Source organism: Pygoscelis adeliae, unplaced genomic scaffold (assembly GCF_000699105.1).
Source record: "Pygoscelis adeliae isolate BGI_AS28 unplaced genomic scaffold, ASM69910v1 Scaffold610, whole genome shotgun sequence".
Classification (NCBI taxonomy): domain Eukaryota; kingdom Metazoa; phylum Chordata; class Aves; order Sphenisciformes; family Spheniscidae; genus Pygoscelis; species Pygoscelis adeliae.
In genome coordinates, this window is record NW_008824008.1 from 194,175 (window position 1) to 222,053 (window position 27,879).

Consider the following 27,879-nt stretch of genomic DNA (forward strand, 5'->3'; position numbering starts at 1 on the left):
CGACACACCAGAGGGACGGGATGCCATCCAGAGGGACCTGGACAAGCTGGAGAAGTGGGCCCATGTGAACCTCATGAGGTGTAACAAGGCCAAGTGCAAGGTCCTGCACCTGGGTCGGGGCACCCCCCAGTATCAATACAGGCTGGCGGATGAAGGGATTGAGAGCAGCCCTGCTGAGAAGGACTTGGGGGTACTGCTGGATGAAAAGCTGGACATGAGCCAGCAATGTGCACTCGCAGCCCAGAAGACCAATCGTATCCTGGGCTGCATCAAAAGAAGCGTGGCCAGCAGGTCGAGGGAGGTGATTCTGCCCCTCTACTCTGCTCTGGTGACACCCCACCTGGAGTACTGTGTCCAGCTCTGGAGTCCTCAGCATAAGAAAGACACAGACCTATTGGAGCAGGTCCAGAAGGCGGCCACAAAAATGATCAGGGGGATGGAACGCCTCTCTTGTGAGGGTAGGCTGAGAGAGTTGGGGTTGTTCAGCCTGGAGAGGAGAAGGCTTTGGGGAGATCTTATTGCAGCCTCTCAGTACTTAAAGGGGGCTTATAAAAAAGATGGCGGCAAACTTTTTAGCAGGGCCTGTTGTGACAGGACAAGGGGGAATGGCTTTAAACTAAAGGGGGTAGATTTAGACTAGATATAAGGAAAAAAAATTTTTACGCTGAGGGTGGTGAAACACTGGCACAGGTTGCCCAGAGAGGTGGTAGATGCCCCATCCCTGGAAACATTCAAGGTCAGGTTGGATGGGGCTCTGAGCAACCTGATCTAGTTGAAGATGTCCCTGCCCACGGCAGGGGGGTTAGACTAGATGACCTTTAGAGATCCCTTCCAACCCAAACTATTCTATAACTCTATGATTCTAACTAGATTAGGGTTGCTCTGGAGTCCACTAGAACCCTTCATCTGGTTGAATTGCATTTTGGTGATTTTTAGCATCCTGAATGGTCCCAGGGACAAACTACATCAAAAGCTTTTACAACCTGTAATAGCTCTCCTTTCTGTCCTGTTTAAAATTCAGTAGTGGAACGGTCCTGGTTTCCAAAACAAACAGCACCAGCATCAACCCAGAGCATCAGTGAGCAAATAACTTCTCCAAGTTCTCTTCTTCTTCGTGCCTACCTTCAACATTCATTTGGGAAAAAGCAACTCCCCCTTCCAGACAGGAAAAAGTTTTACTACTGAGAAAGCACCTTTGCCAGAGTGAATTAGCCATTTGCTCTGCACAAATGCCTAGCCACTTAAAGATATAATTACAGTAATTTACAAGAAAAGTTTGTTTTCAAACAGAATTTTGAAGGTGCAAAGCATCACCAGTGATGCCATTATTCTCCCAGAATTTCTAGAGCATTCAGGCGACAAAGACTAAAATAAGTGGAAAACCCTAAGCATCTAATATACATTTAGCACTGAAGTCAGTCACATACATTGTAAAGCATCTGAAAAAACAGCTACACATCTTCCTGTTTACCATGTGTTCTGTGCAATAGACAATTTTGAGGCTAGGAAGCACAGGGTCACCTCCCCACACAGAGGTGGGGTGCATTACATGAAAAGAAACCCAAGCTGAAAAGTTTAAACACACTTCTTAACTTGGGTTCAGATATTCTTGCATCACTTTCCCTTTGAGTAGCACACCATCGATTTCCTCTTCATTGTCTAGGATTCAGAGAACCACAGATTAATTTCAGTATCTCCTCCTGTTATTGTCCCAAAAATCGGTAAAGTGACTTTGCCTCAAGTTAAAGAAAACTTAGCATCTCCTCAGCTTAAAATGCTTTTATGTCAAATTCTTACAAAGACAGTGAATGGAATAGCAAAATATCTCATGAGGATGAGCAAGACTCAGACCTATCAGTGAAGAACCACTTGTCTATTCACTTATTTAAGAAAAGATACACAGCCCAATTTTTCTGAAGTACTTGATACAGCATGGTATTACTGATGTGCTTCACCAAAGTACAGTAGATGCCCACTGATGATACCACAGGATGTCATTTCACTCATAGCAACACCACAACTACAGCTGCTGAGTGGGATTGGCTCCACCACACAACAAGGCTGCAAAGTTAAAAATTTATAAAATGTTAGGGTCCATATAGCTCACAGGAGTTGCAGAATTACACAGGCACCACAGCATCTCCACCAATATCAACAGCAACCTTAAATTAGTATCTAGACATAACATTTCTGACATACTTAAAAACATTATATTCTGATACTTGGCATAAATTTGTGATGTCAAAAATAAGGCTTAAAAAAACCAAAACCAAGCTGTACTTACAATTTCAAACATAGAGACTTAGTACAATTGCAAGGCTTCCTGGGGCGGTTTGCAGATTCAGAAGGAATTATTCTGTGAGGGGGAAAAACTGCATTTATATACACACACACACACTGTTTTATCAGTTTCTTCCTATTTTAAATTCAAGTAAATAGCTCATAAAACTTCAAAAAATCTTTATATTCCCCTTCCTTTAGCTTTTTGGCTGACTGCGTTTAAGTAACTATTATATGTAGTGCCTTTCCAACCCAGAAAGAGCTGGGTTATTTGCTGGAAATCTGGCTGCATGCCTAAAGTAGAAATGAGGCTTAAAGCTAGAGGAAGCATCATAACTGAAAACTGGAATCATGGAAAACTTCCCCAGAACCCTTCTACATGCAGGGGGACTAGATCCAACCAAGGTTCACACAACATGATTATGCCTTTCCTTTTGTTCTAGTTGAAATAAAAAAAAAAAGCTCCAGAATAATGGGAAAGCAAGTCAAAACATGGTATTCAGTTTATAGATACATTTTACATCAGACAGTCTTTAACTGCTCTTAAAACTTGGATTTTGGGTCACTAATCGCTTTTGATGAGATTCGTTGCATCCCTATCCAGCAATTTCTGCACGTAATACCAGGGAGATTAAATCAAACCCATTCATTTGAATAGCTGCATCTGGATTTGGGATTAGTTTGCATCAGCTGAGGTTGCCGCAACAAAAAGCACCTTGGCATTTACAATTTCAACACAAAAGGACTTGTGCAGAACAGCTAAGCCTACTGGATTGGCAAAGGGAAAATAATACATGTTAGCTGTTATTTTCATCCTTAAAGGAAAAATACAAAACTGAAAAAAACTAAAGCCTCCTATCAGGATCCATTTTGGGCTTTAGTTCCATTTTGCTGTTCAACTGGATTTCTGCATGTGCTAAGCATCTAGCTCTTATATCGTCCAGCACCTCTTTCCAGCAATGTTGAGAAATAGCTGAGGCCTGTAGCTCCCAGGTGCTGATGCAAAATGAAGAATGAGCAATAGGGAGCTTTCAGGTCAACTTCCTGCTACATGAGTTCAAAAAACAGAAAGGAAAACACATCTTTGATCAAGAGACTGGCTCAATTTTCAGACAGATCTGTGTCCTTTAGTCAGAGGTAATAACCACACCACAGTATACCTGATTTTCTTGGAAAATCCCCCAAACCAAACTCCAACACCTCAGCTCCCACCCTTCCTTATAATGGGACTGAAAGAAGATGCTCATTCAGCAGCCTATACTGCAGGGTTTTTTTTTTTTTGGGGGGGGGGTGGGTGGTTTTTTTTTTTTTCCCCGAAACACTCACCCATTGAATGGTAGCCGTGCTTGGGACTGGATACTAGATGTCCCTGTAAAGCCAGTGTTGCTTGCTATAGACACATACGATGATTGTTGTAGCTAACAAAACAAAAAAGTAATGCGTAACATCGAAAAAATTAAAGTATACACAAGAGAATGTGTAGCTAGTCTTTTAATTACCTTTCCAGATATTGTTATAAAAATAATACGCTTGCAAGGATAGTTTTAGACATTTGTAGAACTTGGACCAGGCAGCAACCTCCTGCCTCCATACTTAGCATAAAAATATTATTTTAGGTGATATTTTTGTTCTCTATTACAGTGTCTACAGCCATACAGATAACACAGAGATTACAGACAGAACTGTTCAGACCACAAACAGTTCCAGCTCCTAAAAACATGCCCATTTTCCCCTTCTTTTCCTAAGCAACCCTGCCCCTAATAGAGCAGGATCACTTCCTGCACAAATTACTTTAGTAGGCCAAAGGGGACAGATTGTGTCCGGAACACAAAACCTCTGAGGAGAGGTCCAACAAATGGTATTATTTAGTTTAAGGTAAGATTTGTGGAAGTGGACTGGAAGGACACTAAGAGTCTTCAGGGTCGAACTGCAGCTGTGACAAAAACAGAACGGAACCAGAAATGAGGTTAGTACCAGTAATGCCATGAGCTGACAGAGTCTTGTTTGTGCAGACTGGCTGGTCAGCCTTCAGCAGAACGTTTCATTTATTCTCCTTTTCATTCTGAATGTTGGTCAGATCTTGCCAAAGAGCAAAAAACTAATCCCTAGGCCTGGGTTGGTATGACTGGTACCCCCTGCTCCTGATCATGTGGTTAGCATAACTAACACTGTTTTATAATGCAAGCAGCCATCCTCTGTGACTGAGTGGGTCACATATTTATTCCCTTTCCCCTCATTATCAGGCCCTGAAGGTCCTGTGAACCAAGTAGACAAACCAAACAGATTTCTTCTTCCCCTCACTACTGGCCTCAAGATTCCTGGGCATCAGGTCAATTACTCCCTTCCTTACTGGCCGTGAAGGTCTCAGGCACCCAGACGAGGTGGTGGTGATGACCCTGTCACAGAACAGGGAAGCATAACAGCACACAGAGCACTGTCTATAAAATCAAGCAGTTACAAGTCCTAGGTGAGGAACTTGGACTGGAACTGCTGATGTACAGTGAGACCATGACCCCTTGGTCGCCAGGGACGCCTCCACTGACTTCTGCTTCCTCCGAGGACTGAGTAATAAAAGTAAAACTTTTATTCTTTTATATGATTTTCAAGTCTAGATTATGATTGTTATATTGATAAAGCAAAACATGTATTAAGATCTGACCCAATCTCCAGAGGGTCTAGGTGATTAGAAATTATAAGTTAAGTTGTATTATAAATTCTGTACTATGCTACTTATGAAATTGTACTACACTGATTCTGCTTATAGAAATCCTGTGCTATTCTGATTATAAATTCTATGCTAATCAAAAAATCCTGTTAAGAAAATAAAGCTTTAATTGTAACTACGATTTAGTGCCATCATCATTCTGCCAAGGATCCTTAAAAGAAACTGTCTGTCCTCGTAGTGTCAGGTGACAGTTGGGAAGCAATAACCTTTAAGAGGAAGGCAGTATGTTCCACAACAGCACTATTTCCTTATTTATCTCTGGGTTAACACCATACCTGTGTGACATACTGAGCTGGAAGGACTGCATACCCGACATTTCCTGTGCCAGGTGCTGGTGCCAGTACAGTGCCCGGTGGGAGGTTGGTGAGGTTGGGCTGTATCTGTGGCAGTGGAGTGGCTGGCATAATAAGTCTTTGTTGGGGCTGACTAGTAGTAACTATCTGGGAAGTTTGGTTGATCGGTTTGGGCACCACCTGGAGATAAGAGAGGTCTTTATGAAGTCATTGTTTTGTTGATTCAGAATGCGTTTTTATTAATAGAACATTTCATTACAGTGCTGAAACTGGACTTTTTTGTACCCAGCCAAAATAAGTCAGGAATATGCCTATTAGATTTAGCTCACCTGTTTCACAGTCTGCGCTGGCACTATGGGAACAGACATCCGCACTGGGGTCGCGTTCACCACCACTGGCTTTGCTAGTATCAAGAAACAACATCACATTAACACACATTATTCACTCAAAGTCCACAGTTCAGTCCTCCAGACTTTCACATGCACATAATGCAAAGGTACTTAATACTGTAACTATGCACTGAGATTAATTGACTGAATTCATGGCACATAACACTTATGTCTAAAGAACACCTTTGTAAACAGGTATTTGGCACAAGAGTATGTGCACACATTTCACAGCAATGGCTTAAAAATCAGCTTGGGTGCAGAAGTCCTCCGGACACTGGATTTCCCTTGGCAAGAGGAGAATACAAAAACCACAGCTTGGTTTGAAATCTTTTATTCCATCACAGCTCCAGAAAGCATGGACAGAAACCAGCAGAAACATCTGGCACTTCTAAAGCATTTTACATGGAAGGATCTTCATGTTGCAGGAGTTTTGGCAATATATTTGTGGGCTGTCCTGGCTTCACACTTTTCATACAAAAGATCTGGGACTTGCCACAAGTCACCCACAAAGCTAGTAAACTAGGGAAAAGCAACCTAAAATGCTCCAAGGATTCAGGCCCAACTACAGAGCAATTTGACAGAGGGGCATTTCCACATACAAACCAGAGCTAATAGTAGAATATGAAATTTATAGGAGTCTACCACAAAACCAAGTATATTGTCAGTCTTGATAGAACTCTATTATGTACTCACTTTAATCCTTACAAAACAAGAAAAACAAGAAAAACTTACTTCAGACAATACAATAGCACCAGCACTTACCCTGTTGAATAGGCTGTGTATTTGTACTGGGATTTTGACTGGCCGATTGGGTTGAACTATTGGCTGTTGTGGCAGTAACCAGTCTGACATAATGGAACTTGCTTCCAGGTACCTGAATCTGCTGAACATTGGGTGCAGTTGCCAAGGGAATAATTGTCTTAAATTGAGATGTACCCACTCCTCCTACAGTAATGGTCTGCACTGCTGATTTCACAGCCTGTTAAGCCAACACAGACAGCACAAAGTTATTTGTACAAAGGCTGAAAGAACATAAGCATGTTTATTCCTCAATTTGTTAGTTAGCAACTCTTTAATCCATTTGTATCCTTGAGAAGCAAGTCAGTAATTCCCATTTTTGCTTTCAAAAGTAAAACAGATACGAAGAGATTAAATGCTTCTCAACAGCTCAGAGCAAACTCAGTTCCATTTTCAATGCTCTATACCAAATACCAGAGTAAACTAATATTGACATGAGTAGGGAGACTCAGTCCACTTCCCCAGATACAATGTCTGCCAAAAACACTTCAGGTGACTACAGAGAACATTGCTCAATTTGTATTCAAAATCACAACAAACCAACCTAGAAATATTCCTACTAATAAAAACACATGGTAAGAACTTGCAGAACTGTTTGTGCTGGACTGCAGCATGATTTATCTCTGTGTGTACAGATACGTCCTGTTAAGACAGTTTGCGATTAATACACAGAAATCACTGTGCAGCCCTTGAGAAGGAAATGGAACAGAGTCCATAAACTGATAGCTGAAGACATGAGAAAGAGGGCACAAGCTGAGAAATGAAAGAAGCAAGAACAATGAAGAGTAGCAAAACAAATTTATTAAGAAAAAAAGCAAGAAGGGGAAAGAAAGGGAGTTCAGCAGACCTGTGCTACCTCATCACAGCTGGAGTAACGGTACATCTGGAATTTGCAAGACTATCAGTTTGTAGTTTGAGAGAAATTGGAAAGATAACAAGCATTTGTTTTACTTATACACATTCATAAGTCTACCGGTTTGATAACGGCCTCTTTTTCCAGCCTTGCTGACAACCTCAAACCTTGGTTTATTCCTCCTTTTTCTCCTTCCATCTAACTTCTTTTGGAGTTCATCTTTTTATTTTCAGTATCTTTTAATATCGATATTAAATGCCAAATCCTTGGAATTAAGTTTTACTATTAAATTTGGTTGATAGTATGATGTGACTTCTTATTAGAACATTTTCCCAGCTCCCCAGCTTTCAGCAGCTACACAAATGAAATCTCAATTTGCACATATTTCACTGGAAATATAAGCCCAGTCTTTTAAAAGAAAGTGTTTTCTTCAAAATAAGCGCTATCTGCAAGCACAGTCACAGCCTAAGTGTTATCACAGGGAGACCAGCATGGGCAAAGTTCTCTCTAGCACACAAATTAGCGGCTGCCATCCAAGGACAACTAGGAAAATTGCAAAATTCAAGTGACATTTCTTCTAAAGGCATGTTCTTGAGCCCAGTGAAGACAGGTGAAACTCTTGTGTTGTGTCAGATAGCTTTGGATCGGAACTCAGTATGTATACCACACAGTCATCTCCATTTTGTCACTTAGGGTGCTTGCATTAGAGCAACTTAACCTCAAAAAGACAATTTTGCCAGTTTTACTCTGAAAAACAAAAAATTCAAATCATGATCAGCATTCCAATTATCACCTGTATCAGTAAGACGAGACTGGCAAAATCTGCCCGAGTCTCTGGTCTTGTGCTGTACATGCAACTGTGTCCCCTCCCTGCTATATCCACTCTGGTTATTTACACTCATACGCATCCCTTCATGTTTACTAAAACAGGAATACAGACATTAAGATAGAAAAAGATTTATCTAAGGTTACAAAAGAGTAAAAAAGTAAGAACTGTAGTTTGTAAGAAATATCAGCTTTGTCTTGTCATTCATTAATGCAAATCAATTTATCAAAGCTATTATAGAAACCCCTGATATTTTTCTAGAAATGAGACACAGAAAATTATTAATTTCTAATTCTGTAGGTCTCAGACCACGGTGTCTTGCTTATGCAGACCTCTACCACAAGACTATGCACTCCACTGTTGCAAACCTCAGAAACACCTGGAAAGCAGCCCTAATCAGTGGCATAGAAACACTGGTAAAAGAGAGAGAGCCACCCAAAGAACTCTTCCTTGTGTCATAGGGAACCTTTCAGATGACTTGGGAGATTCATTATACAGAGACAAGAACTTGCACCAAGTGAGGCTTTCTACACTGAAAAGCTGTTTTCTAACAGCATGCCCTTGTACAGGCTTGCAATGGTTTGCACCCCTCAACTGAAAAAGCGCGTGCTCCTCAGGGCAATGCTTTTGCAATTACAAGAACATCTTGGGATTGACCACTGCCAATTTGCGGTTCAACACTCCAGTTTCCCGCAAGCAATGAGACAGAGACATGCTAGAAGACAAAGGAAAGTCAGTCGGTACCTGGGCGGTGGTGTGGTTGACTATAGCCTTCCCAGGGGAGGAAGGCGCTGACTGCTGCACTGTGAGGATCTGCTGTCCTAACGCTACATTCAGTGGGACGCTCACCGTCTTCTGGGGGGAGTTGGGAGGCTGGGAGGCCACTGAGACCACTGTTAGCTGCTTGGCAAAACAAAGAAGCAGTTTAAATCTCTGCGCAGGATACAAGACCCTGTACATATACATTCCTCTCCTCGTGGAAGTGCAGTTCTCCACCAGTGCAAAGAGTTCTTTCTGTGAACAAGGGTGCTGTATTTAATCACAACTTACACGGGTCCAACCACGCAACAACAGCACATAGACACGTTAGGAACTTCAAGGCATTGCTGGTTTCCAGCACCAAAAGGCCCCTGCAGAAAGCTAGCATTGCTTCTGTTTTTTGGTTTGTTTGTTTGTTTGGTTTTTTAAGGAAACTAGCCCACTGAAGCCTGAGCATTGTCAGGATGGATTTTCTGAATAACAGCTTTATAATCAGTACCATGACTATTTAATCATAAACGGAAATTTTAAAGGAGAGCTGTGGAAAGGAGAAAAAAAAAATCTCAGCTTACACTACTGATTCAGCTGAAGTATAAGAACATCAGTATTTTCAAATCTACTTTCCAGATTCCCGTAGAGATCCAGTCTTCTGACTGCATTTCTGCAGACTGCAGTGTTTGAATACTCTATAGACACACCCCTTCCAAGGTTGGTTTTCTACTTTTTATTCTAAACTTCCTTTATGTTCTAAGAAAACTCCCAATTTTTGAAACCATTTGCTCATTGTTAATTTTTATTCTAAATTTGTATTTTTTTTACTTCTTCCTCATGTTGCTTCCCTCACTAATAATTCTCAAACACAAGTCCTTCACTCCATTTGTATAACATTACATAGCTAAAGCACGGCCAAACTAAGAGAATTATTTACTCTTACGCTAGTTTTTATACATGATGTTTAGTTTGTATGCACTATGCATCTTGCCCCCACCCCTTCCTTTCTCCAGCAATACTCCTCAAGACAATTTTATCAAGTCTAAAATACAAGCATCACCATGACACTCATCTGTAACACAGCTTACAATGGATGAGTTACCTCTTCTATCTATTGCCCACCTGTGCCAATTTCCAGCTCTGTATTTGTCAAGGACCACTGCAAATCTTGTTTACTTCAGACATAATTAGGGAAGACTAAATTATCTATGCAGTAGCAGGCAATGGTTAATAAGTGCTGATCATTGAGGTCTCCTCTTAAACAGTCCGTTGACATTTTATAAAGGCATTAAAAAAACCCAACTGTTTAAGTACTTGGCTAAGAGAGAACAGCCACTCTCAGAATGGATGCTTAGGGAATGGCAAGAAATGGCAGGAATGGGAAGCTAATGCAGTAATGCATATTGTGCTGGTTTTGGCTGGGATAGAGTTAATTTTCTTCACAGTAGCTAGTATGGGGCTATGTTCTGGATTTGTGCTGGAAACAGTGTTGATAACACTGGGATGTTTTCGTTACTGCTGAGCAGTGCTTACACAGAGTCAAGGCCTTTTCTGCTTCTCTCACCACCCCACCAGCGAGCAGGCTGGGGGTGCACAAGAAGTTGGGAGGGGACACAGCTGGGACAGCTGGCCCCAACAGACCAAAGGGATATTCCACACTATATGACATCATGCTCAGCAATAAAAGTTGGGGGAAGAAGAAGAAAGGGGGGGATGTTCGGAGTGATGGCGTTTGTCTTCCCAAGTAACTGTTAGGTGTGATGGAGCCCGGCTTTCCTGGAGATAGCTGAACACCTGCCTGCCCATGGGAAGTAGTGAACTAATTCCTTGTTTTGCTTTGCTTGTGTGTGCGGCTTTTGCTTTCCCTATTAAACTGCCTTTACCTCAACCCACGAGTTTTCTCACTTTTACCCTTCTGATTCTCTCCCCCATCCCACTGGGAGGGAGTGAGCGAGCGGCTGTGTGGGGCTTAGCTGCCAGCTGGGGTTAAACCACGACAGTCCCTTTTGGCACCCAGTGTGGGGCTCAAAGGGTTTGAGATACTGACAGGTTTGATTGGAATGTGCTAGATCAAATTTATAGCTCTTATTGCTGTTTAGCTATTAATTAGCAGGCTTCTGTGCTTGCCATAGAGCTTCCTTGCCTCACTGTATATTAGAGTCTAGTGCTCGTTAGTGGCTGCGTTTTGCTTCTGCTGCTTGCTGTACTGCTTATCATCCTTTTTCTGTGCCTGGGACCATTTTGGTAACAGCAATGGCCATGCGCCTGGTCTGGCAGATGGCCAGGGCATCATTGCTGTTTCTGTGCTGCTGGACAGGCTGGAACTCCAGTGTGAACTCAAGTCAAAGGGACAGTGACCTGTGGATGAGTCCACGCAGGAGGAGGACACTCCAAAGTGTCTGTGGCCATGAATAAGTCCATGCCAGAGCAGAACACCTCAAAGTGTCTGTGGCCATGGTTATGTCTGTGCCACAGCAGGTATACTTCTGAAGGGATTGTGGCCCAAGGGTAAGTCCACACTGGAGAAGGTACACCTCAAAGCATCTGTGGCTGTGGATAAGTCCATGCTGCAGCAGGTACACCTTGAAGAATCAGTGGCTATGCATGAGGTCATGATGGAGCACCTCAAAGCGTGTGGCCATGGATAAGCCCACAACAGAGCAGGTACTCGCCTGGAGGGACTGCAGCCATGGGTAAGGCCATATTGGAGCAGGTTTACTTCTGAAGGGACTGTGGCTGTGGCTAAGGCCACACTGGAGCAGGTATATCTCTGAAGGCATCGTGGCCCATCGATAAGGCCATGCTGGAGCAGGTGCACCTCAAAGTGAGTGTAGCTGTGGATAAGTCTATGACACAGCAAGTATACCTCTGGAGAGACTGTGGCTCACAGATAAGGCTCCACTTGGAGCAGGCACACCCCTAAGGGACTGCAGTCTGTGGATAAGTCCAAGCTGGAGCAGGGGCAAGGGGAGAAATTCACTGCAATGTTAAACCCTATAACCTGGCCCAAAGGGACCAGAGGTGGAGATTGTAACAGATATACCTCTAAATTTTTTGTAACCCATGATTTGAGTTGCATGTTACAGGAATTACTATAGCAGGAACCACCTGAACAAATGGAGGACAAGCCTTACAAGAAGCAGTGCAAGTGCAGCAATGACCTGACCTGAGCTGGCTTTGGTGACCAATAGCTCCACGCAACACACCACCTCTCCTGTCCTGAGTGACCACCATAACAGATGGAGCACAAAGTCATGGACTAAATGAACTCGATAGACATTTTGTGGACATTTTACAGGGGTGGTCCATAGACCAGGGGAATGATATCTGTGTATTATATCAAAGGATGGGTAAGGGGTGGTGGTTAATGAGGATGTATTGGCTAGTGTGGGACCTGAGCACAATGTAAATGGTATGGAATAAGGGGTGGAGAACGTGCTGGTTTTGGCTGGGATAGAGTTAATTTTCTTCACAGTAGCTAGTATGGGGCTATGTTCTGGATTCGTGCTGGAAACAGTGTTGATAATACAGGGATAGTTATTGCTGAGCAGTGCTTACACAGAGTCAAGGCCTTTTCTGCCTCTCACACCACTCCACCAGCGAGTAGGCTGAGGGTGCACAAGAAGTTGGGAGGGGACGCAGCCAGGACAGCTGGCCCCAACTGACCAAAGGGATATTCCACACTGTATAACGTCATGCTCAGCATAAAAAAGCTGGGGAAAAAAGGAAGGGGGGGGACACTTGGAGTGATGGCGTTTGTCTTCCCAAGTAACTGTTAGGTGTGATGGAGCCCGGCTTTCCTGGAGATGGCTGAACACCTGCCTGCCCATGGGAAGTAGTGAATGAATTCCTTGTTTTGCTTTGCTTGTGTGAGTTTTCTCACTTTTAGCCTTCTGATTCTTCTCCCCCACCACACCGGGGGTGTGTGGGGGTGTGTGTGTGTGTGTGAGAGCAAGCAGCTGGGTGGTGCTTAGTTGCCAGCTGGGGTTAAACCACAACACATTTACTTAAAACCACAGTAAGGGAGCCAATTGCAGAAAATCTAGCTTAGGTCATTACTGCAGAGCATCATGATGTGCAGTGGAGACTCTGGAGCAGTGGGATCATAAATAGCTTGTAGTAAAGACACAGAGCGCTCCATTCAGACCACTGTGCAGGACAGATAGAAGGCTGCAGCCAGAATCAGGTCCTTACCTTATTAGGGGATTTGAGCGGTGAGATAGCTATTTTATTCGGTGTCTGTTGTGTTGTTGTACTCAAAGATGATCCAATGACTCCGCTCTCAGAGATCGTTATTGTCTTTGGTGGTGTTCCTGGAGCAGACTGTGAAAGAACTCTACCTATAAACAATGAAGATAGCATCAGCTCAAGTTATCCCTGTTTACATTAACTTTTAAAGCAAAGTTTTCTCTGCATATCATGCAATCGATCCCTACTTCTGAGAGTGTATTACCTGGTAGGAAGGACATTGGCATTATTTTAAGTTAGATTTAGCAACAAAGAAGAAAATAATTGGCATTATTGCAAATAAAAAGACAGTTCACTTGGGCTTAACAAGCTGAAATGTACATTGAGCTTTCCGTGACATTCAGACGAAAATTCTTTAAAGCCAAGACAGCATCCTCAAGCACGCAGCCCTCCAATACACCTGCGCTGCGCACAAACACCCAGCCAGCTGGCAGTTTCCTAGGAATTCCCTGCGCTGCTGCCAAAGTACAGAGAAACTGAGCATCTGTGGGGGGCTACTTCCTTTTAAAACCTCAGCCATCAGAAACAAGCTGTGTTACAAGCTTGTTTGTGTGACCAAGAAAAAGGTGTTTGGTCTGTCTACACTCAGCTTAAGGTTTGGTGTGTGTCCCCCCCACCCCCCGCATTGGTGGTTGTCTTCTTCACTGCCTAACAGAATATATGACTCACCTGTGAAAGTATGGGTAGTGGTGTAACTCTACAAACTATCTGCTTTTACAATGGCAAAAAAGGTTAAACATTAAAACCAGCAGCTCCAAATAATGAAATCAGTCTTAGGAATATTGCAGAACTCCCAGAGTGGAAAACATATTTTATTTCTTTTTTTTCATACTTTTAAGTTTCTTTCCAAAGAGTGCTTGACCACTGAGCTTTCCTCTGCTGCACTTTGGCTCAGACTCATTTCTGTCATAGCTTCTCTGTCACCCATTCTCTCGTACTACATTTATCAAAATAAGAAACACAACAAACACACCAGCATAACTTTTTCATCCAAAACCAACCCGTGGCACGACAATTAAGTCAACTGGAACTAACAAGAAAAAGCATCATCCTTGTGGAAAGCTGCTTTCCTCTGAGGTCTACGTGCTCTAAAATAACCTTCACTTTTGTGCTGCCTAAGTAACAGCACTGATAGTTGCCAGCAGCTGCTAAAGCCACATGCAATCTGAAAAACATCAGAGTCTGTGGGACTTTTACTATCTGCAGTATTCAATGCTTTGAGTTTGTTTTTTCCTGGCGACAGCTTTCCCTTTCTCACTACATCCCCTCTGCGCCCCTTGGCATCAGCTTCCTAAACAGAATCTGGCTGCTTATTTAGACAAGTCTTTCAAATTTACAGCTTCTACCCCAGTTTGCAGAAATTCCCAGGCAATTAAAAATATTTATCAGAGTCATAAAAACACACATACAAAATCAAAACATAACACACAAATGTTACACCTTCCCCAAAATGATGCCAGCCTCTCAAAGCTGGCAAGTTATGCTGGCTGTTTGGGATGGTGAGAGGAAAGGTAGATGTTTAAAAAGATTTTCCTCTCAATTAGAGAAGCATCTTCACCTCCCAGTGATGCTTCTCTCACAGGTACTCTTGATTTGCTTGTCAATATTATGTAGGTATGTTTTGATTTGGACATTTCCCTTCATTCTGCAGGCAGCAAACTTAAAAACATGCTCGTTAGTATTATTTTTGTTGTGGTTCCTTACTGTTTACCAGTTTTCATGTATTGCCAGATGAAGATACAAGGCAGCTCCAAGTGGCTCATTTTGGGTTTTTTTATGTTTTGGGGTTGGTTTTTTTTGTTTTTTTAAACACACAAACAGCTTAATTCTAATATTTATACACATAGTGAAGCAATCTTCTTATTCACAGGTCTGTACATTCGGTAGGGAATTGTTTGAGAAAGGGGAAAAACTGGGGAGTGAGATGGGGAATCCCTCTTTCACCTGAAACATGAGTCAGGCTTCAGGGTGCAGACAGCCTGACAACTCAAGGAAAAGATTGTGTTTCAGTTATGTGCCATTCATTTGTATCTATCAAAGTTTTGAATACAGGAGACAGTTGCATTCTTTTTAAAACCAGCTCAAGTCCCAGTTCTATAAAGGCTTAACAAATTTGTTTAAATATTTGGAAAAGATTTTAGGCCTACTTGGGTTGGTCAATCTGGAAGCAGTTGAAGACATCCTTCAAAGCTCTGAAGACGACTCTGGCTTCCTACATTTGTCCTTTTGAGATAATTTACATGTCTCAGATATTACTTGCATACATGCAATGATGCATTTAGCAAGGGACACATCAGTCCCACTGTCATAATAAACAAATGATTACAGTGTGGGTTTTTTCTTTAATTTTTTTTAAAGGACACAGATTTGTTTTCCAAAGAGACAAACCATTTCTTATTTGCCTTAATTACTTTCTTACTCTTCTGTGATGCTTATTTTTGAAGTAGGCGAGCAACTTAACAGAAACAACACAGCTTTATTCACTTTTTTCCCACTCAAACATTTTTCCTCTTATTTGCATGTATTACATTTAAGTCCAACTATAGGCAGATTCAAGTAATACAATAGCATATGTCTCCCCCCCCACCATGTATTTATATAATGTATCTACAAATACTTTGTTTATCGAGTAACCTTCTCTCTGGCTGTGAGGTATTTTTTTCTCCGCCCCAAAATCCAGAAAGTAAAAGCATCTTACAGCAAAAGCAAAATGATCAAACTCTACAATCACAAAGATAATTCTAAACAAGCAAAGTGTAAAGGTACCAACAACTGCATTTACCTGCTTCTACCCACAAAATTCTGATTTTTTTTTTTTTCAATTGCTTGAGGTACTTCAACAGAAACTACAGTAAAATCATGGAGACAGAAAAATTTCTACAACCATCTCTTTGAACAGCCTTTAAAAAATGGTAAAGCAAAATAAGTCAAAGTAGTACAACCTGCAATGACTGGTGACACTTGAGTGGTCTGCCCTGTAACAGCTTTGCTATTGATTGGTTTTGCAAAGATCAGCTTGGTGATCACTGGGCCAGAAGTTGGGGTTCGGGTCTTCTTGGCAATCTGAAAGATAGAGGAAAGAAAGATCTAAAGTAACTTGAGCATTTTGGATCTAAATTACTGTATTGTTAAGTACATTAGCAAATAAAAAGGGCAATACTCGCACACGTAATTAGAAGAATAATTGCTTGTCTCGCATTTCACCTCCATTTCTCACTATGGAGAGAACTAGGATATCATCCATGCTACTTTAGAAAACCAGCCATCAAAGCAGGATAGCCAAATCCCTTACAGCTTTTTCACAAGATATCTCTCTATGCAAACATACCTCATCTTCAAGATGCTGAAATTATTTCTTACATGCCATTGGTCTATATAAAAATGTTAAAATTAAATGCACAACTCTCAATATTTGAGGCTTTAAAAAAAACCCAACAGCTTCTTTTTCAGCCAACCAGGACAAAACTTGTTCAAGTGATCTGAATATGACAGCTACTGTTCTGAAACATCTCTTGTTCTATTCTGACCTAGCAGCACACTTTTATCCTGCAAATGGGGAAACAGCCTTCTGCAACAGTTCTCAAAAAGTACATGGATCATCAGTCCCTGAAAGTTTTGTGTACTCACTAGCCAAGAACAAATCAGCTGGCTACATCCAGGTACACCGGGGTCTTTTTTTCCTTCTGTGATCCAGTCTCCTGAAACACAACCGGACCAGGAACATGTACGTGCAATTCGATGAGACATCACTTCAACCTGAAATCTTTATAAGCAGGGTTTTATAGTCTTAACAGTGTTAAACAAGACTTTTTTCCCCTTTCCCACACTGACAGAAGTTAACTACCAGATGCATTTATCCTAATAGTTTCTATACACTGGCATCCAGCTGGTGAATAGTTCAATTAAGAGGATGACTTCTTTCAAAGACTATTTTAACCTGTTGAGTGCAGAAGCTGCCTGCAGTTGTGGACTATCACTAGGATCTTCCCTGAGTCCAAGTGAGCACACTGGAAGGCATTACTGAAGCCCTTACACTTACCCACCCCACAGGTCAGGCCTATACTGCCTCTCTTCCACCACACATGCCCAGGCACATCCCATGGGCACCAGCCACCAACTCCAGCAATATCAGAGAGGCATGACATTGGCATCCATGTGGGGAGCCACCTCCCAAAGGCACAAAACCACCTTTGTTACTCAAGCAGCTAACTTGATCAATCTCACTGACGCGCAAAGATACAGAGATGACAGCTACTTTTAACAGCCTGAGAAAGTTGTGAGTGCTTAAATGAAGCAATTGAGTAGGCTGGATGTTATGGTTTCCTACACAAAACCCTATTTATAGAATTTGCTGACTGAAAACACCTCCTTTACAGTAGAGTAACGCCAAAACATTCAAAGTACTCAGTAGCACATAACGAATTCCCCAGCTGCCCCGCAAAAAGCACGCATGAGGCTGTTTCAGCTCCCAGCAGCACACTCGCAGCATGGCCAGGAAAGCCGGGCCCGCCCCCCCCGCTATAGCACTGGAGCCCTCCAGCCTCCCGTGGAAAGCAAACGTCACCTCTGCGTGCCTGAGCTGTGTCCAGCCAACGGAAGCCAGCAATGAGCAGCTCTGACACCGGGCAGTGCCAGAAAACAGACATCATTTAAAGGAAGCCATGTGATGCTTCACAGTTAACAGTACAAGTGTTCCTCAGAGGAAACTTCCACCTCAGACCATTGGCAGGTGAAGATTATTTGCCCAAATGTGCTGCACCCAGGCCACATTAGCTGCTTTATAGGTGGCATACAATAGTCAAGGCTTAAAATGAAACAGAAGAAAAAAAACCTGCTCTTTTTGGAGATATATTAACTAAAACCTTGAAACATAAGTTGTTTGAAGAAGGAAGCTTCGTTCACAGCCCAGTTTACAAATTTAACTCAAAGCCATTTTAATATTTCAAGGATTCAGTTCTCTTGGCACGTACACAGCTGATAGACAAGCAGGCATTTTATCCTTTTTTTTGTAAATTTGCACACATTTTAATTTCTGATAAATTCCCCACATTTCATCTGCTTGATTTGAGATTTCCATTCTGCTGAAATTAATCTTATCCTGCCATAAGGTATTATTGTAACTCAACTACTATTACTTTTACTCTCTGAAGCGAGGGCAAAGTCTGGCTCAGAACGTGATCAACATCCAGCAGGTACAGCCAGCTCTTGACAACAGCAGTCGTTTCCCAGTAACAGTCAATAAATGTGCTTAAGTGACTTACATGAATACATGTAAAATACTAGCTACCCGTTAACGTGAAGTATTTCAGAAAAAACGTAAAAATCCCAAAATGATAGCTGGTCAACACAAGTAGCCCTGCTTCCCTCAGACTCAACAATATCCTCCTCAGATAAATTCCCTTCTGCTTTTTGGGTTGTCCTGGTTTCGGCAGGGATAGAGTTAATTTCCTTCCTAGTAGCTGGTACAGTGCTGTGTTTTGGATTTAGGATGAGAACAATGTTGATAACACCAATGTTTTAGTTGTTGCTAAGTAGTGCTTACACTAGTCAAGGACTTTTCAGCTTCTCATGCTCTACCGACTGAGAAGGCTGCAGGTGTACAAGAAGCTGGGAGGGGGCACAGCCAAACTGGCCAAAGGAACATTCCATGCCATGTGACGTCATGCTCAGTACATAAACTGGGGAAAGCTGGCCGGGGGGGCCGCTGCTCGGGGACTGGCTGGGCCTCGGGTGGTGGGGGGTGTGCAATTGCATCGTGCATCACTGGGACGTTTGGAGTGATGGCGTTTGTCTTCCCAAGTAACCGTTACACATGATGGAGCCCTGCTTTCCTGGAGATGGCTGAACACCTGCCTGCCCATGGGAAGTAGTGAATGAATTCCTTGTTTTGCTTTGCTTGCGTGCACGGCTTTTGCTTTACCTATTAAACTGTTTTTATCTCAACCCACGAGTTTTCTCACTTTTACCCTTCCGATTCTCTGCCCCATCCCACTGGGAGTGGGGAGTGGATGAGCGGCTGCGTGGGGCTTAGTTGCCTGCTAAGGTTAAACCACGACATGGGTGAACTGTATGTCTACGAAGAAGGAGGTCTAACAAACAAGTGAATCCCCTCAGGGCTTAGGAAACATGGCAAAGGTGAAATGTGGTTGGTTACAGGTGAGGAACAGCCCTTGGCCCCCAAGTGCAGGCAGTGCACTCCTGCCCTTACTTACTGCCAAGCAAGCCTTTCTGAGGTTTTTGCCACTGGAGCTGATAACCCCAGCCACCTGTAAGAGCCTTCTAGGCATCAGTGGGAAACTTGCTACCCATTCAGTAGAGACTGAAGAAGCCAGAAGAAATAATCAAGATGACAGACTGCCCCTTTCATGCTTCAGAAAAAGCAAGTTCTCTGGAGTCCTCTGCTATTGCCTGTACTAATCACAAGAAGGTTAACATTTTTCCTCTGCCTATGTAAGCTAAGCATGCTCTCTGCAAGTTACTTTGAATTAGACTGCAAAAATATTTCCTGGGGCAACAAGCTCTTCCATAAGAAAATTATTATTATTTAGAGGCACACACCAACCTCCTTCTCCCTACAGAAATGAAGGGATTTATCTGCAAGCATCTTTATTTAAAGGGTCAATTTGTGTCTTCCTAAGCACTCTCCACTAAACAAGATGAGCTAGCAAGTTTCTACAGCCGGACTTTGTTTTCAGCTGTCAAACCATGTTCTATTCATACAGAAAAAGGCACATGCATACCTCACATACTGCTGGATTGAATATCTACATAGTCAGCTACCACAAAGGAGCTAACATACTATAAATCCATTCCCTAGATGACCTCATGGGAGCTTGTCCATGTAGCCACGCCCTATGTAATTTATATTTGGCATAATATGAAAAAATCAGGGACTCTAGAAATAGAAGAGGAAAACTGTGTACTTCAGAGATGATGAAGAAACTGACCTAGGAATGGGAGTTTGCTCTGAGGTCAGGGAGTGCATGAGGTCACTTTTTCATGATGAGATGAAGCCACAATGATGGCTTAGCAGTTGTCTTGCCACAGTAGCAACGATGCTATGGACATGTAGATTTAACTGCTGAAACGCAGAGCCAGTTACCATATCAAGACAAGTTTAAGTTAGACTAGCTTAGTGACAGCTATGGCGATGGGTCTGGACATCTGGTTGAGAGTCATCTGCAAAGCCAAATTCCTGCTTATTGCACTTGGACTACAGTAGTACACCAGCAGGCACATCATTGTTTTTAAGCCTGTACACAGGCAGGAGCCACAGCCTGAAAGCAGATGCACTTGCCCAGCAGTTTTGTCCACACATCCAGGGCAGCAGTTTCAACTAAATCAGGACAAGCTGCCAAGGGACAGTAATAAACCTCTGGATATAGACAAAGCCCAAGATCCTGCCACATTTTACACCTCATAGCCTCATACCTCTAAAATTGTAATCAGTGAGGGAGCCAGATTCCAAGGAACATTTTCCTCAACTCTATCAATTATGCCTTTTCTCAAGTGCTGAGATTTCAAATGTCACAATTAGATTACAGCACGGTTAATTGAGTTTCTCTAACGACCTGCAAAACCCCTACAACAGTGAGGATGTAAGGAGAACTGAAGAGAGCTCTTTGTCATCTAATCTTTTATCAATTCACTTTTCAGCACCAAGTGAACTGCTGTGCTGCCTTGCATCTGAAATACCTGATTCACAAAGCGACAAGAGATAAGTTACACAAGACCCTTGGGAGACAGGGAGGCATTCACAGCTTCCTTTTCCACTCACTGAAAGGTTAAGAGGCTTGTTCAGGATGATGGGATAAATGCATGACTTCATTCATTCATAAGCCAGGGACTCAAGGCATGGGTTACCTCCCCTGTCATTCATGATAGGGTAGACCATGAATCTCTCGCCTAGCCTCATATATTCCTCTGATGCTTTAGTAATTTTGTACAGGGAAAAGCACTGTCTAGGAAGTGTTAATGTAATCATCTTCCCTGCAGTATCAGGTACTTACAACCAACTGAACATTGCCTTCTTGCTTTTCATTTCTACTTCCTCCTCTCCTTATAGGAAAAAAGGAATGCCAGGTGTTAGTTCAATCTGTTTTGCAAATGGAAGCAAAGGTTTAATAAAGAGAGACCACAACAAAACAAATTTTCTCCAACAACAATTAACTAGATTTACAAATGGATGTAAGTCCATTTGTAACAGCTTCTATTAAAGAACCTGTAGAATTCCTAATGACAAACTGCAGAGGTGAATCGCCAAGTCACTGTATTTCAGACACTGATGGCACAGGTCATCTCATGCAAGCAAAAGCACATCACAGCTAAGTCATTCTCCTCAGTTTCCTGTATCTGTCACTTGGCAGTGAGTAACTGAAGCCAAGTAACAGGAACTGGTCCACTCTTAAACGCTCCTATGCTGAGTCAAGAGCAGGGGCTTTTTTTGAAAGCTATAATGACAAGCATATCATAAATGATCAAGGTACAAAAATAAAAGTCACTTAAGAAAATTGATGTTACAAACAGCCATTATTAAACATGTTTTCCACAGGTATGATGTAGCAACAGAAAAAGAAGAAAGCAGAAATCAGTGCAGGAATCATCTGCAGCTTTAAAACAAGCCATCCTGAGAGTTGCTTACATTTGCTTGCCATGAAATACTAGTTGGGGAACTTACCATTCGGCTAATAACATGCTTAAAAGTTTATCATTTTTCATGTGCAGCAAATTAGTTTTTATTAGCATACTTAGAGTTTAATTTCTCATTTCATTTCGACTGTAAAATAAATATTTTTTCCATCATAACCTGCATCGAGTTCTACTTTTCCTTCACTTTCATGAGGTCTTATTTCTGCCTCACTGCCAACTAGAACAAAGTCACTCACATTTAGTTCTGCCATATACCAGGATGAAAATCAGACCCTCTGGGTCATAACCCAAGTCTTTTCAACACATTTTCAGATCCTAGCAGACTCTCTGTGGTTTCAAATGTCTCAAGATCCATGCCACAGATCGGGAACAAGACCTTCAAGTGTCCAGCTTACGACAGTGTCTAGTCTATCTGTATCTATTAATAAGCTTAAATAGATTTGAGGCAGACAAGATATACCTTTCTGTTCTTTTTCAAATGCTGGAAGGTTTCTTCAGAGAGTTTGTTTAAACAAACTAAACATAATAGGAGAAGCTACTCTTTCATAAAGGAGTAAAGCAGCGTACACTTTGAATAAAGAACAACAGGCATATAGAGTTCAATTAAGTCTTCCTGAAAGCACGTAGAATTTATTTTTATAAAATGAAAATAATGGGGAAATTCTCTTCAATTTGCTGAATTTTAATAGCTCACTTTCTCTGAGGCAAATCCTAAGTTTCTAGACAGTAGCTAGAGGTAAAGGGCATAAAATGGTAAATGCATCCACAGATGAAAGCATGGGCTAAGAGCAGCATTGTATTTTTTAATACAAGGAATAAATGCAGAGACTGAAAGCAACCATGTGTCAATCAGTGAAGGAAATGGACAACAGTTGCAGCAACAAAATTGTTTTTAAGATGTTTCATCAGCATAACTCACTTTACCTGCACTGTTTTTAATTGCTGGGTCTGCAAAACAGAAGGCTGGGCCGCAGTGTTTATCAGCTGACTTCCTTGCGTCAAAGCTGAGACACCAACAACAGGTTTCACTTCCGACCGACCTCCAATAACAACTTTGATCTGCTGGCCTTGTACCTTGGATTCTCCACCTTGGGCTTGGGACGTGGCCTTCTGCGCCTGCGGGAGTTGGCTGTGGGGTAATGCTAAAACAATAGGTTGGCCAGACTTGCCCAAAGTTGTTACAATTAGCTTTTGCCCATCCGGTTTAATACTCTGATTGCCTATTTTAATATCAGCAGTCTTGTTCAGAATAATTTGATTGGCTGATATAGTGACGGGGGTCTGAGCACCAAGTTTATGGAGGCCACTGGGAAAGGTAGGCTTTACTACTGCATTCACATCAGTTTTGGGAGTTGTGGTGTTCGCTGTCACATCGCCTGAGTGATTGCTGGGTGCAGTAACCAATTCTGTGGTGACTGCGGCTGTAGTCGTAGCTGAGGAGTCACTGGTGGAGCTTATGTTCACTATTTCTTCCAGTTCTGTTTCCATGGGAATAGAATCTCCCATTGGCGACGACACAATAACTGCCTCGATGCTGTCATCTTCCACCAGAGTTATACCAGTGTCCATTATTTCCTCAGGGAGCAAGCTGTTGACTTCTGCTGAAACCACCTCCATTTTAGCAGTTGTGGTAGTGATGACCGGAACAGGTACTGCAATAAGATTTTAAAAAGTTATTGGCTTCCAGAAAACATATATTTTCAAAGCTTTATAAATACTGCTACTAAAGAAGAAAATATAGTAGCAGAAATTTTTTCAGACTGAAGGTATTGTGCATGCACAGGAGGGATATCATGAAAAAAATTGTTATTGAAACATAACACATTAAGCTGAATTTACTCTCAGTAAGAATTTATATCAAACCTCTTCAACATCATCCACTGAAGTCAAATCAAGGCACTCTTGACACAGTACACAAAGAAGTAGTGTTTCCCCCCCAAGATACAGGCACCTTGTTCACAGACATTTAAGCTTGCTGAAATATAAAGCAAGAGTTAAACAGCTTTAAAAATCCAACAGATGATAATGATAATGGCTTTTCTCATACATGTCAACATTGATTAGCAGGTTATCTTGCCTCAAGAGACTTGTTATCCATACCAGATGTAACAGGGGTTCATGTTTGCCAAATCTTCATTTTGGAAATCTCAGAAAAACAAACAGTTGTCTAGTGACGGGCTTTAACAACGCCACAAACTCAATCAACAGCACACCTACACCAGGACCAAGCCAAAGCCTGCCCTTCCAAGATGAACAGATAATTCCTCTATGCTGGCCATGAAAAGAACAGCTCAATATTTTTTTCCTCAATACTCACAAGAAAATATAAAGCCCAAATTCACGACTAATTTGAAACATGTTCTAAACACAAAACAAAGAATACCCCATCTGAAAGAAAACAGATTTTTTTTAAGCTGTCTAGTAAGAGTGACCAATTCATATAAAAAAACCTACTACAGTGAGATTCAAAGCCAGAGTCACTTCCCACTTGAGAAACCTTAAAGACATTGCTGGAAATGGTCACATCTACCATTCCCACTAAAACCATATTGCTGTCAGAGGCTGAAAACAGATCAGCTTAATAAGGAGTTTTCCCCACTTGCTGACCCCATCAGCATGCTTGGGCACTGGACGGGTGAGCACACTGCGTGGGTATGTGTACACACTCTTGAGTACTCATTATAAGCTCAAGAGGACAGGATCCTTGCAAATTCAGTTTCCTACTTGCTAGGAAAAGCAGAGTTGAGTTATTCGTTCTAAGCAATATTCATAATTAAGGAACTGTGCCAGTAAAAACACTGACCAAATGCCGAGGTGACACTGATTCCTCTGGAGTCATTGTGGTTCCGTTTTGCACAGCAGCTAACTACAGAACAGCTGCATTTCACCCACAAGGTAGAAGGATGGGGAAAAACCCTGCTATAATCTACCTAGTTTCCATGCCGAGCTCAGGATGCTGGGCTGGAGCAGTTCATGGCCTTCCTGATCATGAAGGGTGCCATCCTGATTCCCCTCACCTCCAGAGTACAAGCCATATCAAACTGCCATGATACTCAAGAAGCCCGAGCTGTAAAAGAACTTGTTCAGATGACTGACGATCAAACTCACACACAGCTCACTTATTGGCAGGCATTTAAAGATACAAAAGTTATCTGATGTCACTGCCAGAAATACCTCCTTTGGAAAGCATTTTTTCCAAAGTAACGCCAGTACAGCTTGCAGTGATGCCAGCCCTGATAACTAGTGCTAGACAAAACAGCTTACTCCTAAGGACACAGTAGCAATATTATTGCATTGCTGTCTTAAAGTCAAATTGGTTAACTGCATATGAGATTACACAAAATAGGAATAGTAAAAGCAGACTGTTTCAGCATATGTTAAGGCCACTAGCTTTCCTCCTGAGCTGTGTTGCTTTATTATCTCCTCATCAACCTGCATGGGCTTATGTCTTAGATCTTACAACTTGGAACAAAATAACCCCCATCATCCTGTTCTATACTGACAAAAACAAGGGGCTTGGATCCAGAAGTTAGCCTCCTAGGGTCAACCGCAATCCAAATAATGATTTCCACCATGTTTGAAAAGGAGGGAATCATCTAAATTAAGACAGTGGGAAAAAATCAGCAGATTCAGTAATGACAAATAATTTTAAATTACTTGCTTTTTGTTTGCATTTGTACATGTTATTCCCTAAAAGAAAGGTCATTCTTAGTATCTTTTAAGAGTATGACCATAAAGTATTTACATATATTTAAGAAGTTATACAGTTCAATAGTTATTTATATTCTTCGTTCTTACCATTTGGTTATGTTACAAAGCAGTAAACGGATATTAAATACCTAGTTGAAAGGATATTTACATTAAAATTCACAGAGTCCGGGTTTTAAACAGCATTCTGACTTCAAACAAACCACCTGCAAGTCAGAATGCAGAGGAAAAGAAATACATTACATCAAGTCTGAAATCAGAAACTGACAAGTTAAAAGAAAAGAAACATTACACATGGTTACTGGATTAACAGCTTATGGCTATCACATTGGAAGATTTTACAGTTATTAGGTCTCATCATTTTACAGTTGGCTACCATTAACATTCAGGCTAGTGTCAACAACAGCAAGAAAAGAACCACAACACAACCCACTTGTTCTATTTCTTCATTGCTTATTGGATATGACTGAAACAGATACATGAAATGCAACAATGAAAACCTCATCCTAGCTATACGAGAGGCTGCTGTTGTCAAAGGCAGCTTCAACATCCCAGCAGATTTTACTTCTAGGTATTTAGCCAGGATTTCTCAGCAGTTCAGCTGTTTATTTTTTTCTAATGCTTTTATACCAAACACACACTGTTTCCATTTTTCCAGCTCCTCTACTAAAGTGATTTCTAACAGTAAAAGCATACCAACCTCTTTTAAGATTCTAACAGCTTTGAGATCTTCAAGGCAGGGGAGAGAATTATTTTAACTATTTAAAAAGACATAGAAGTTTCCTTTGCTTCAGCAATTATGCTTTGAGTCATTTCACAATTGAAGAGCTGTACCTACAGCCCCGCAAAAAGATGCATCAGTAAGTTTTTACACTTATTTAGCTCAAAACCTGAAGAAAAAACAATCTAAAGCAAGGAAGTGGATAAGCACACTATCAGACCAGGGAACTCCACAAAAATTCTAGGATCAGATTACTAAATAGGTAATTTTAGCCTACAAAATAATGGCCATACAACTAAATTAAAAGCTCAAGATGAAATTCACATAATGAAGATTTGTTTAGAAAAAGACTGTCCCAGCACAGCTCAGAACACCCAACCAGCCAAACACATTAAAAAATTAGGGACTAAAGCATATCAACAGCAAAGTCTTGGAGCAACAACTTTGAAAAATGCTGAGTAATGTTAGGAGGAGGTCAGGCACAAAAGCTCAGCTTGAATGAACCACCTCTGATCGTCTTACTCATAGCACAGATCTCTATACTTGATATTCACAAAGAATTATATATATATATAAAGTCATAAAGGGTAAGGGGATTTAAAAGGAAGAGGCTAAAGAATGCCACGTACCTATGAAATTCCATCTATTTTTTCCTTTTCTGTCACTAGTATGTCAGCGCAGAATCTTTAAGAAACTAACACTGTTAAAGTGTTGAGATTGATTATATCAACACCTTTGTTGATAAAACATGCAAAGCAGCCACACTAAACAGAAAAATCAAAAGAATCAATAAAGCACACTGATCTGCAAACAACTAAACAAAATGCAACAATGCCTGTATTTTACAGTAACTAACTGCATCTTATTACATCTCCAGAAATGCCCCCATTTCACTAAAATAAGAATAGCTAACCTTCCACTCTACAACCATGAGCAGTTCGAGTGCAGCACTTACATGAGAATATGTTACAAAATCATCAGCAAGGCTATGCACTGCAAGGAAAACTGTCCAGAAGTTCAGATTACTCAGAAATAAGGCTGCTGAGGCCAACTTTACAGGATGTTCTGGGATGGTGCTGCATGTCAGCAAGGTCATCACAATGAAGCAGTGGACCAAGGGACTTGTCACCTTGTGGCCACACTTGTGGCCCTATTAGCAGTCCCTTTCCCGTTCTCTTCTCAGTACACAGCACAGGCCTGGTGGCGCTTAGCCGTGAGAAGGCTCTGGTATAACTTGACAGGTTTAAGAACATTGGCCAGGCCTGCCTTAAGTCATTGGTAATGTTCATTTTAAACTAAATTCTGAAGTGTCACTTTCACCAGAAAATAGGGAAATCAAATCAGTAACAAGTTTTGTATGAGCACCTATCTCGAAGTCCAGAAAACCACACCCCAAAATCAAAAGCTTCATAAATGCATTAAGTCCAACATAGCCCGTAAAATAGCAGGGATTCTCTTGGGATCAATAAAACTGTTGCTGCATGCTACGCAAATGCTAACTGAAACCAAGTATCTTTGCCAAATACAGCAGCTAGTAGTTCTTTAAAGCTGGGACAGATGCACACACTTAAGCATAGCATTATTAAGAGCCAGCAAGGGAAAATACTTTCATCTTCCTGAGCTAGGAACTGCAAAAACC

General features: G+C 41.6%; 1 protein-coding gene across 1 annotated transcript in view; it reads right to left on the bottom strand.

Annotated features, from left to right (window-relative positions):
• Positions 1 to 27,879, bottom strand: part of LIN54 (lin-54 DREAM MuvB core complex component) — a 35,666-nt gene that overhangs the window by 7,574 nt on the left and 213 nt on the right. Inside the window, exons 2-10 of the mRNA XM_009325963.1 lie at positions 22,736 to 23,463; positions 16,105 to 16,225; positions 13,109 to 13,254; positions 8,909 to 9,064; positions 6,450 to 6,666; positions 5,628 to 5,701; positions 5,281 to 5,478; positions 3,607 to 3,698; positions 2,285 to 2,356 (exon numbers count right to left, since the gene is read on the bottom strand). Of these exons, the coding sequence (XP_009324238.1) occupies positions 2,285 to 2,356; positions 3,607 to 3,698; positions 5,281 to 5,478; positions 5,628 to 5,701; positions 6,450 to 6,666; positions 8,909 to 9,064; positions 13,109 to 13,254; positions 16,105 to 16,225; positions 22,736 to 23,463 (1,804 nt within the window). The remainder of the gene's footprint in view (positions 1 to 2,284; positions 2,357 to 3,606; positions 3,699 to 5,280; positions 5,479 to 5,627; positions 5,702 to 6,449; positions 6,667 to 8,908; positions 9,065 to 13,108; positions 13,255 to 16,104; positions 16,226 to 22,735; positions 23,464 to 27,879) is intronic.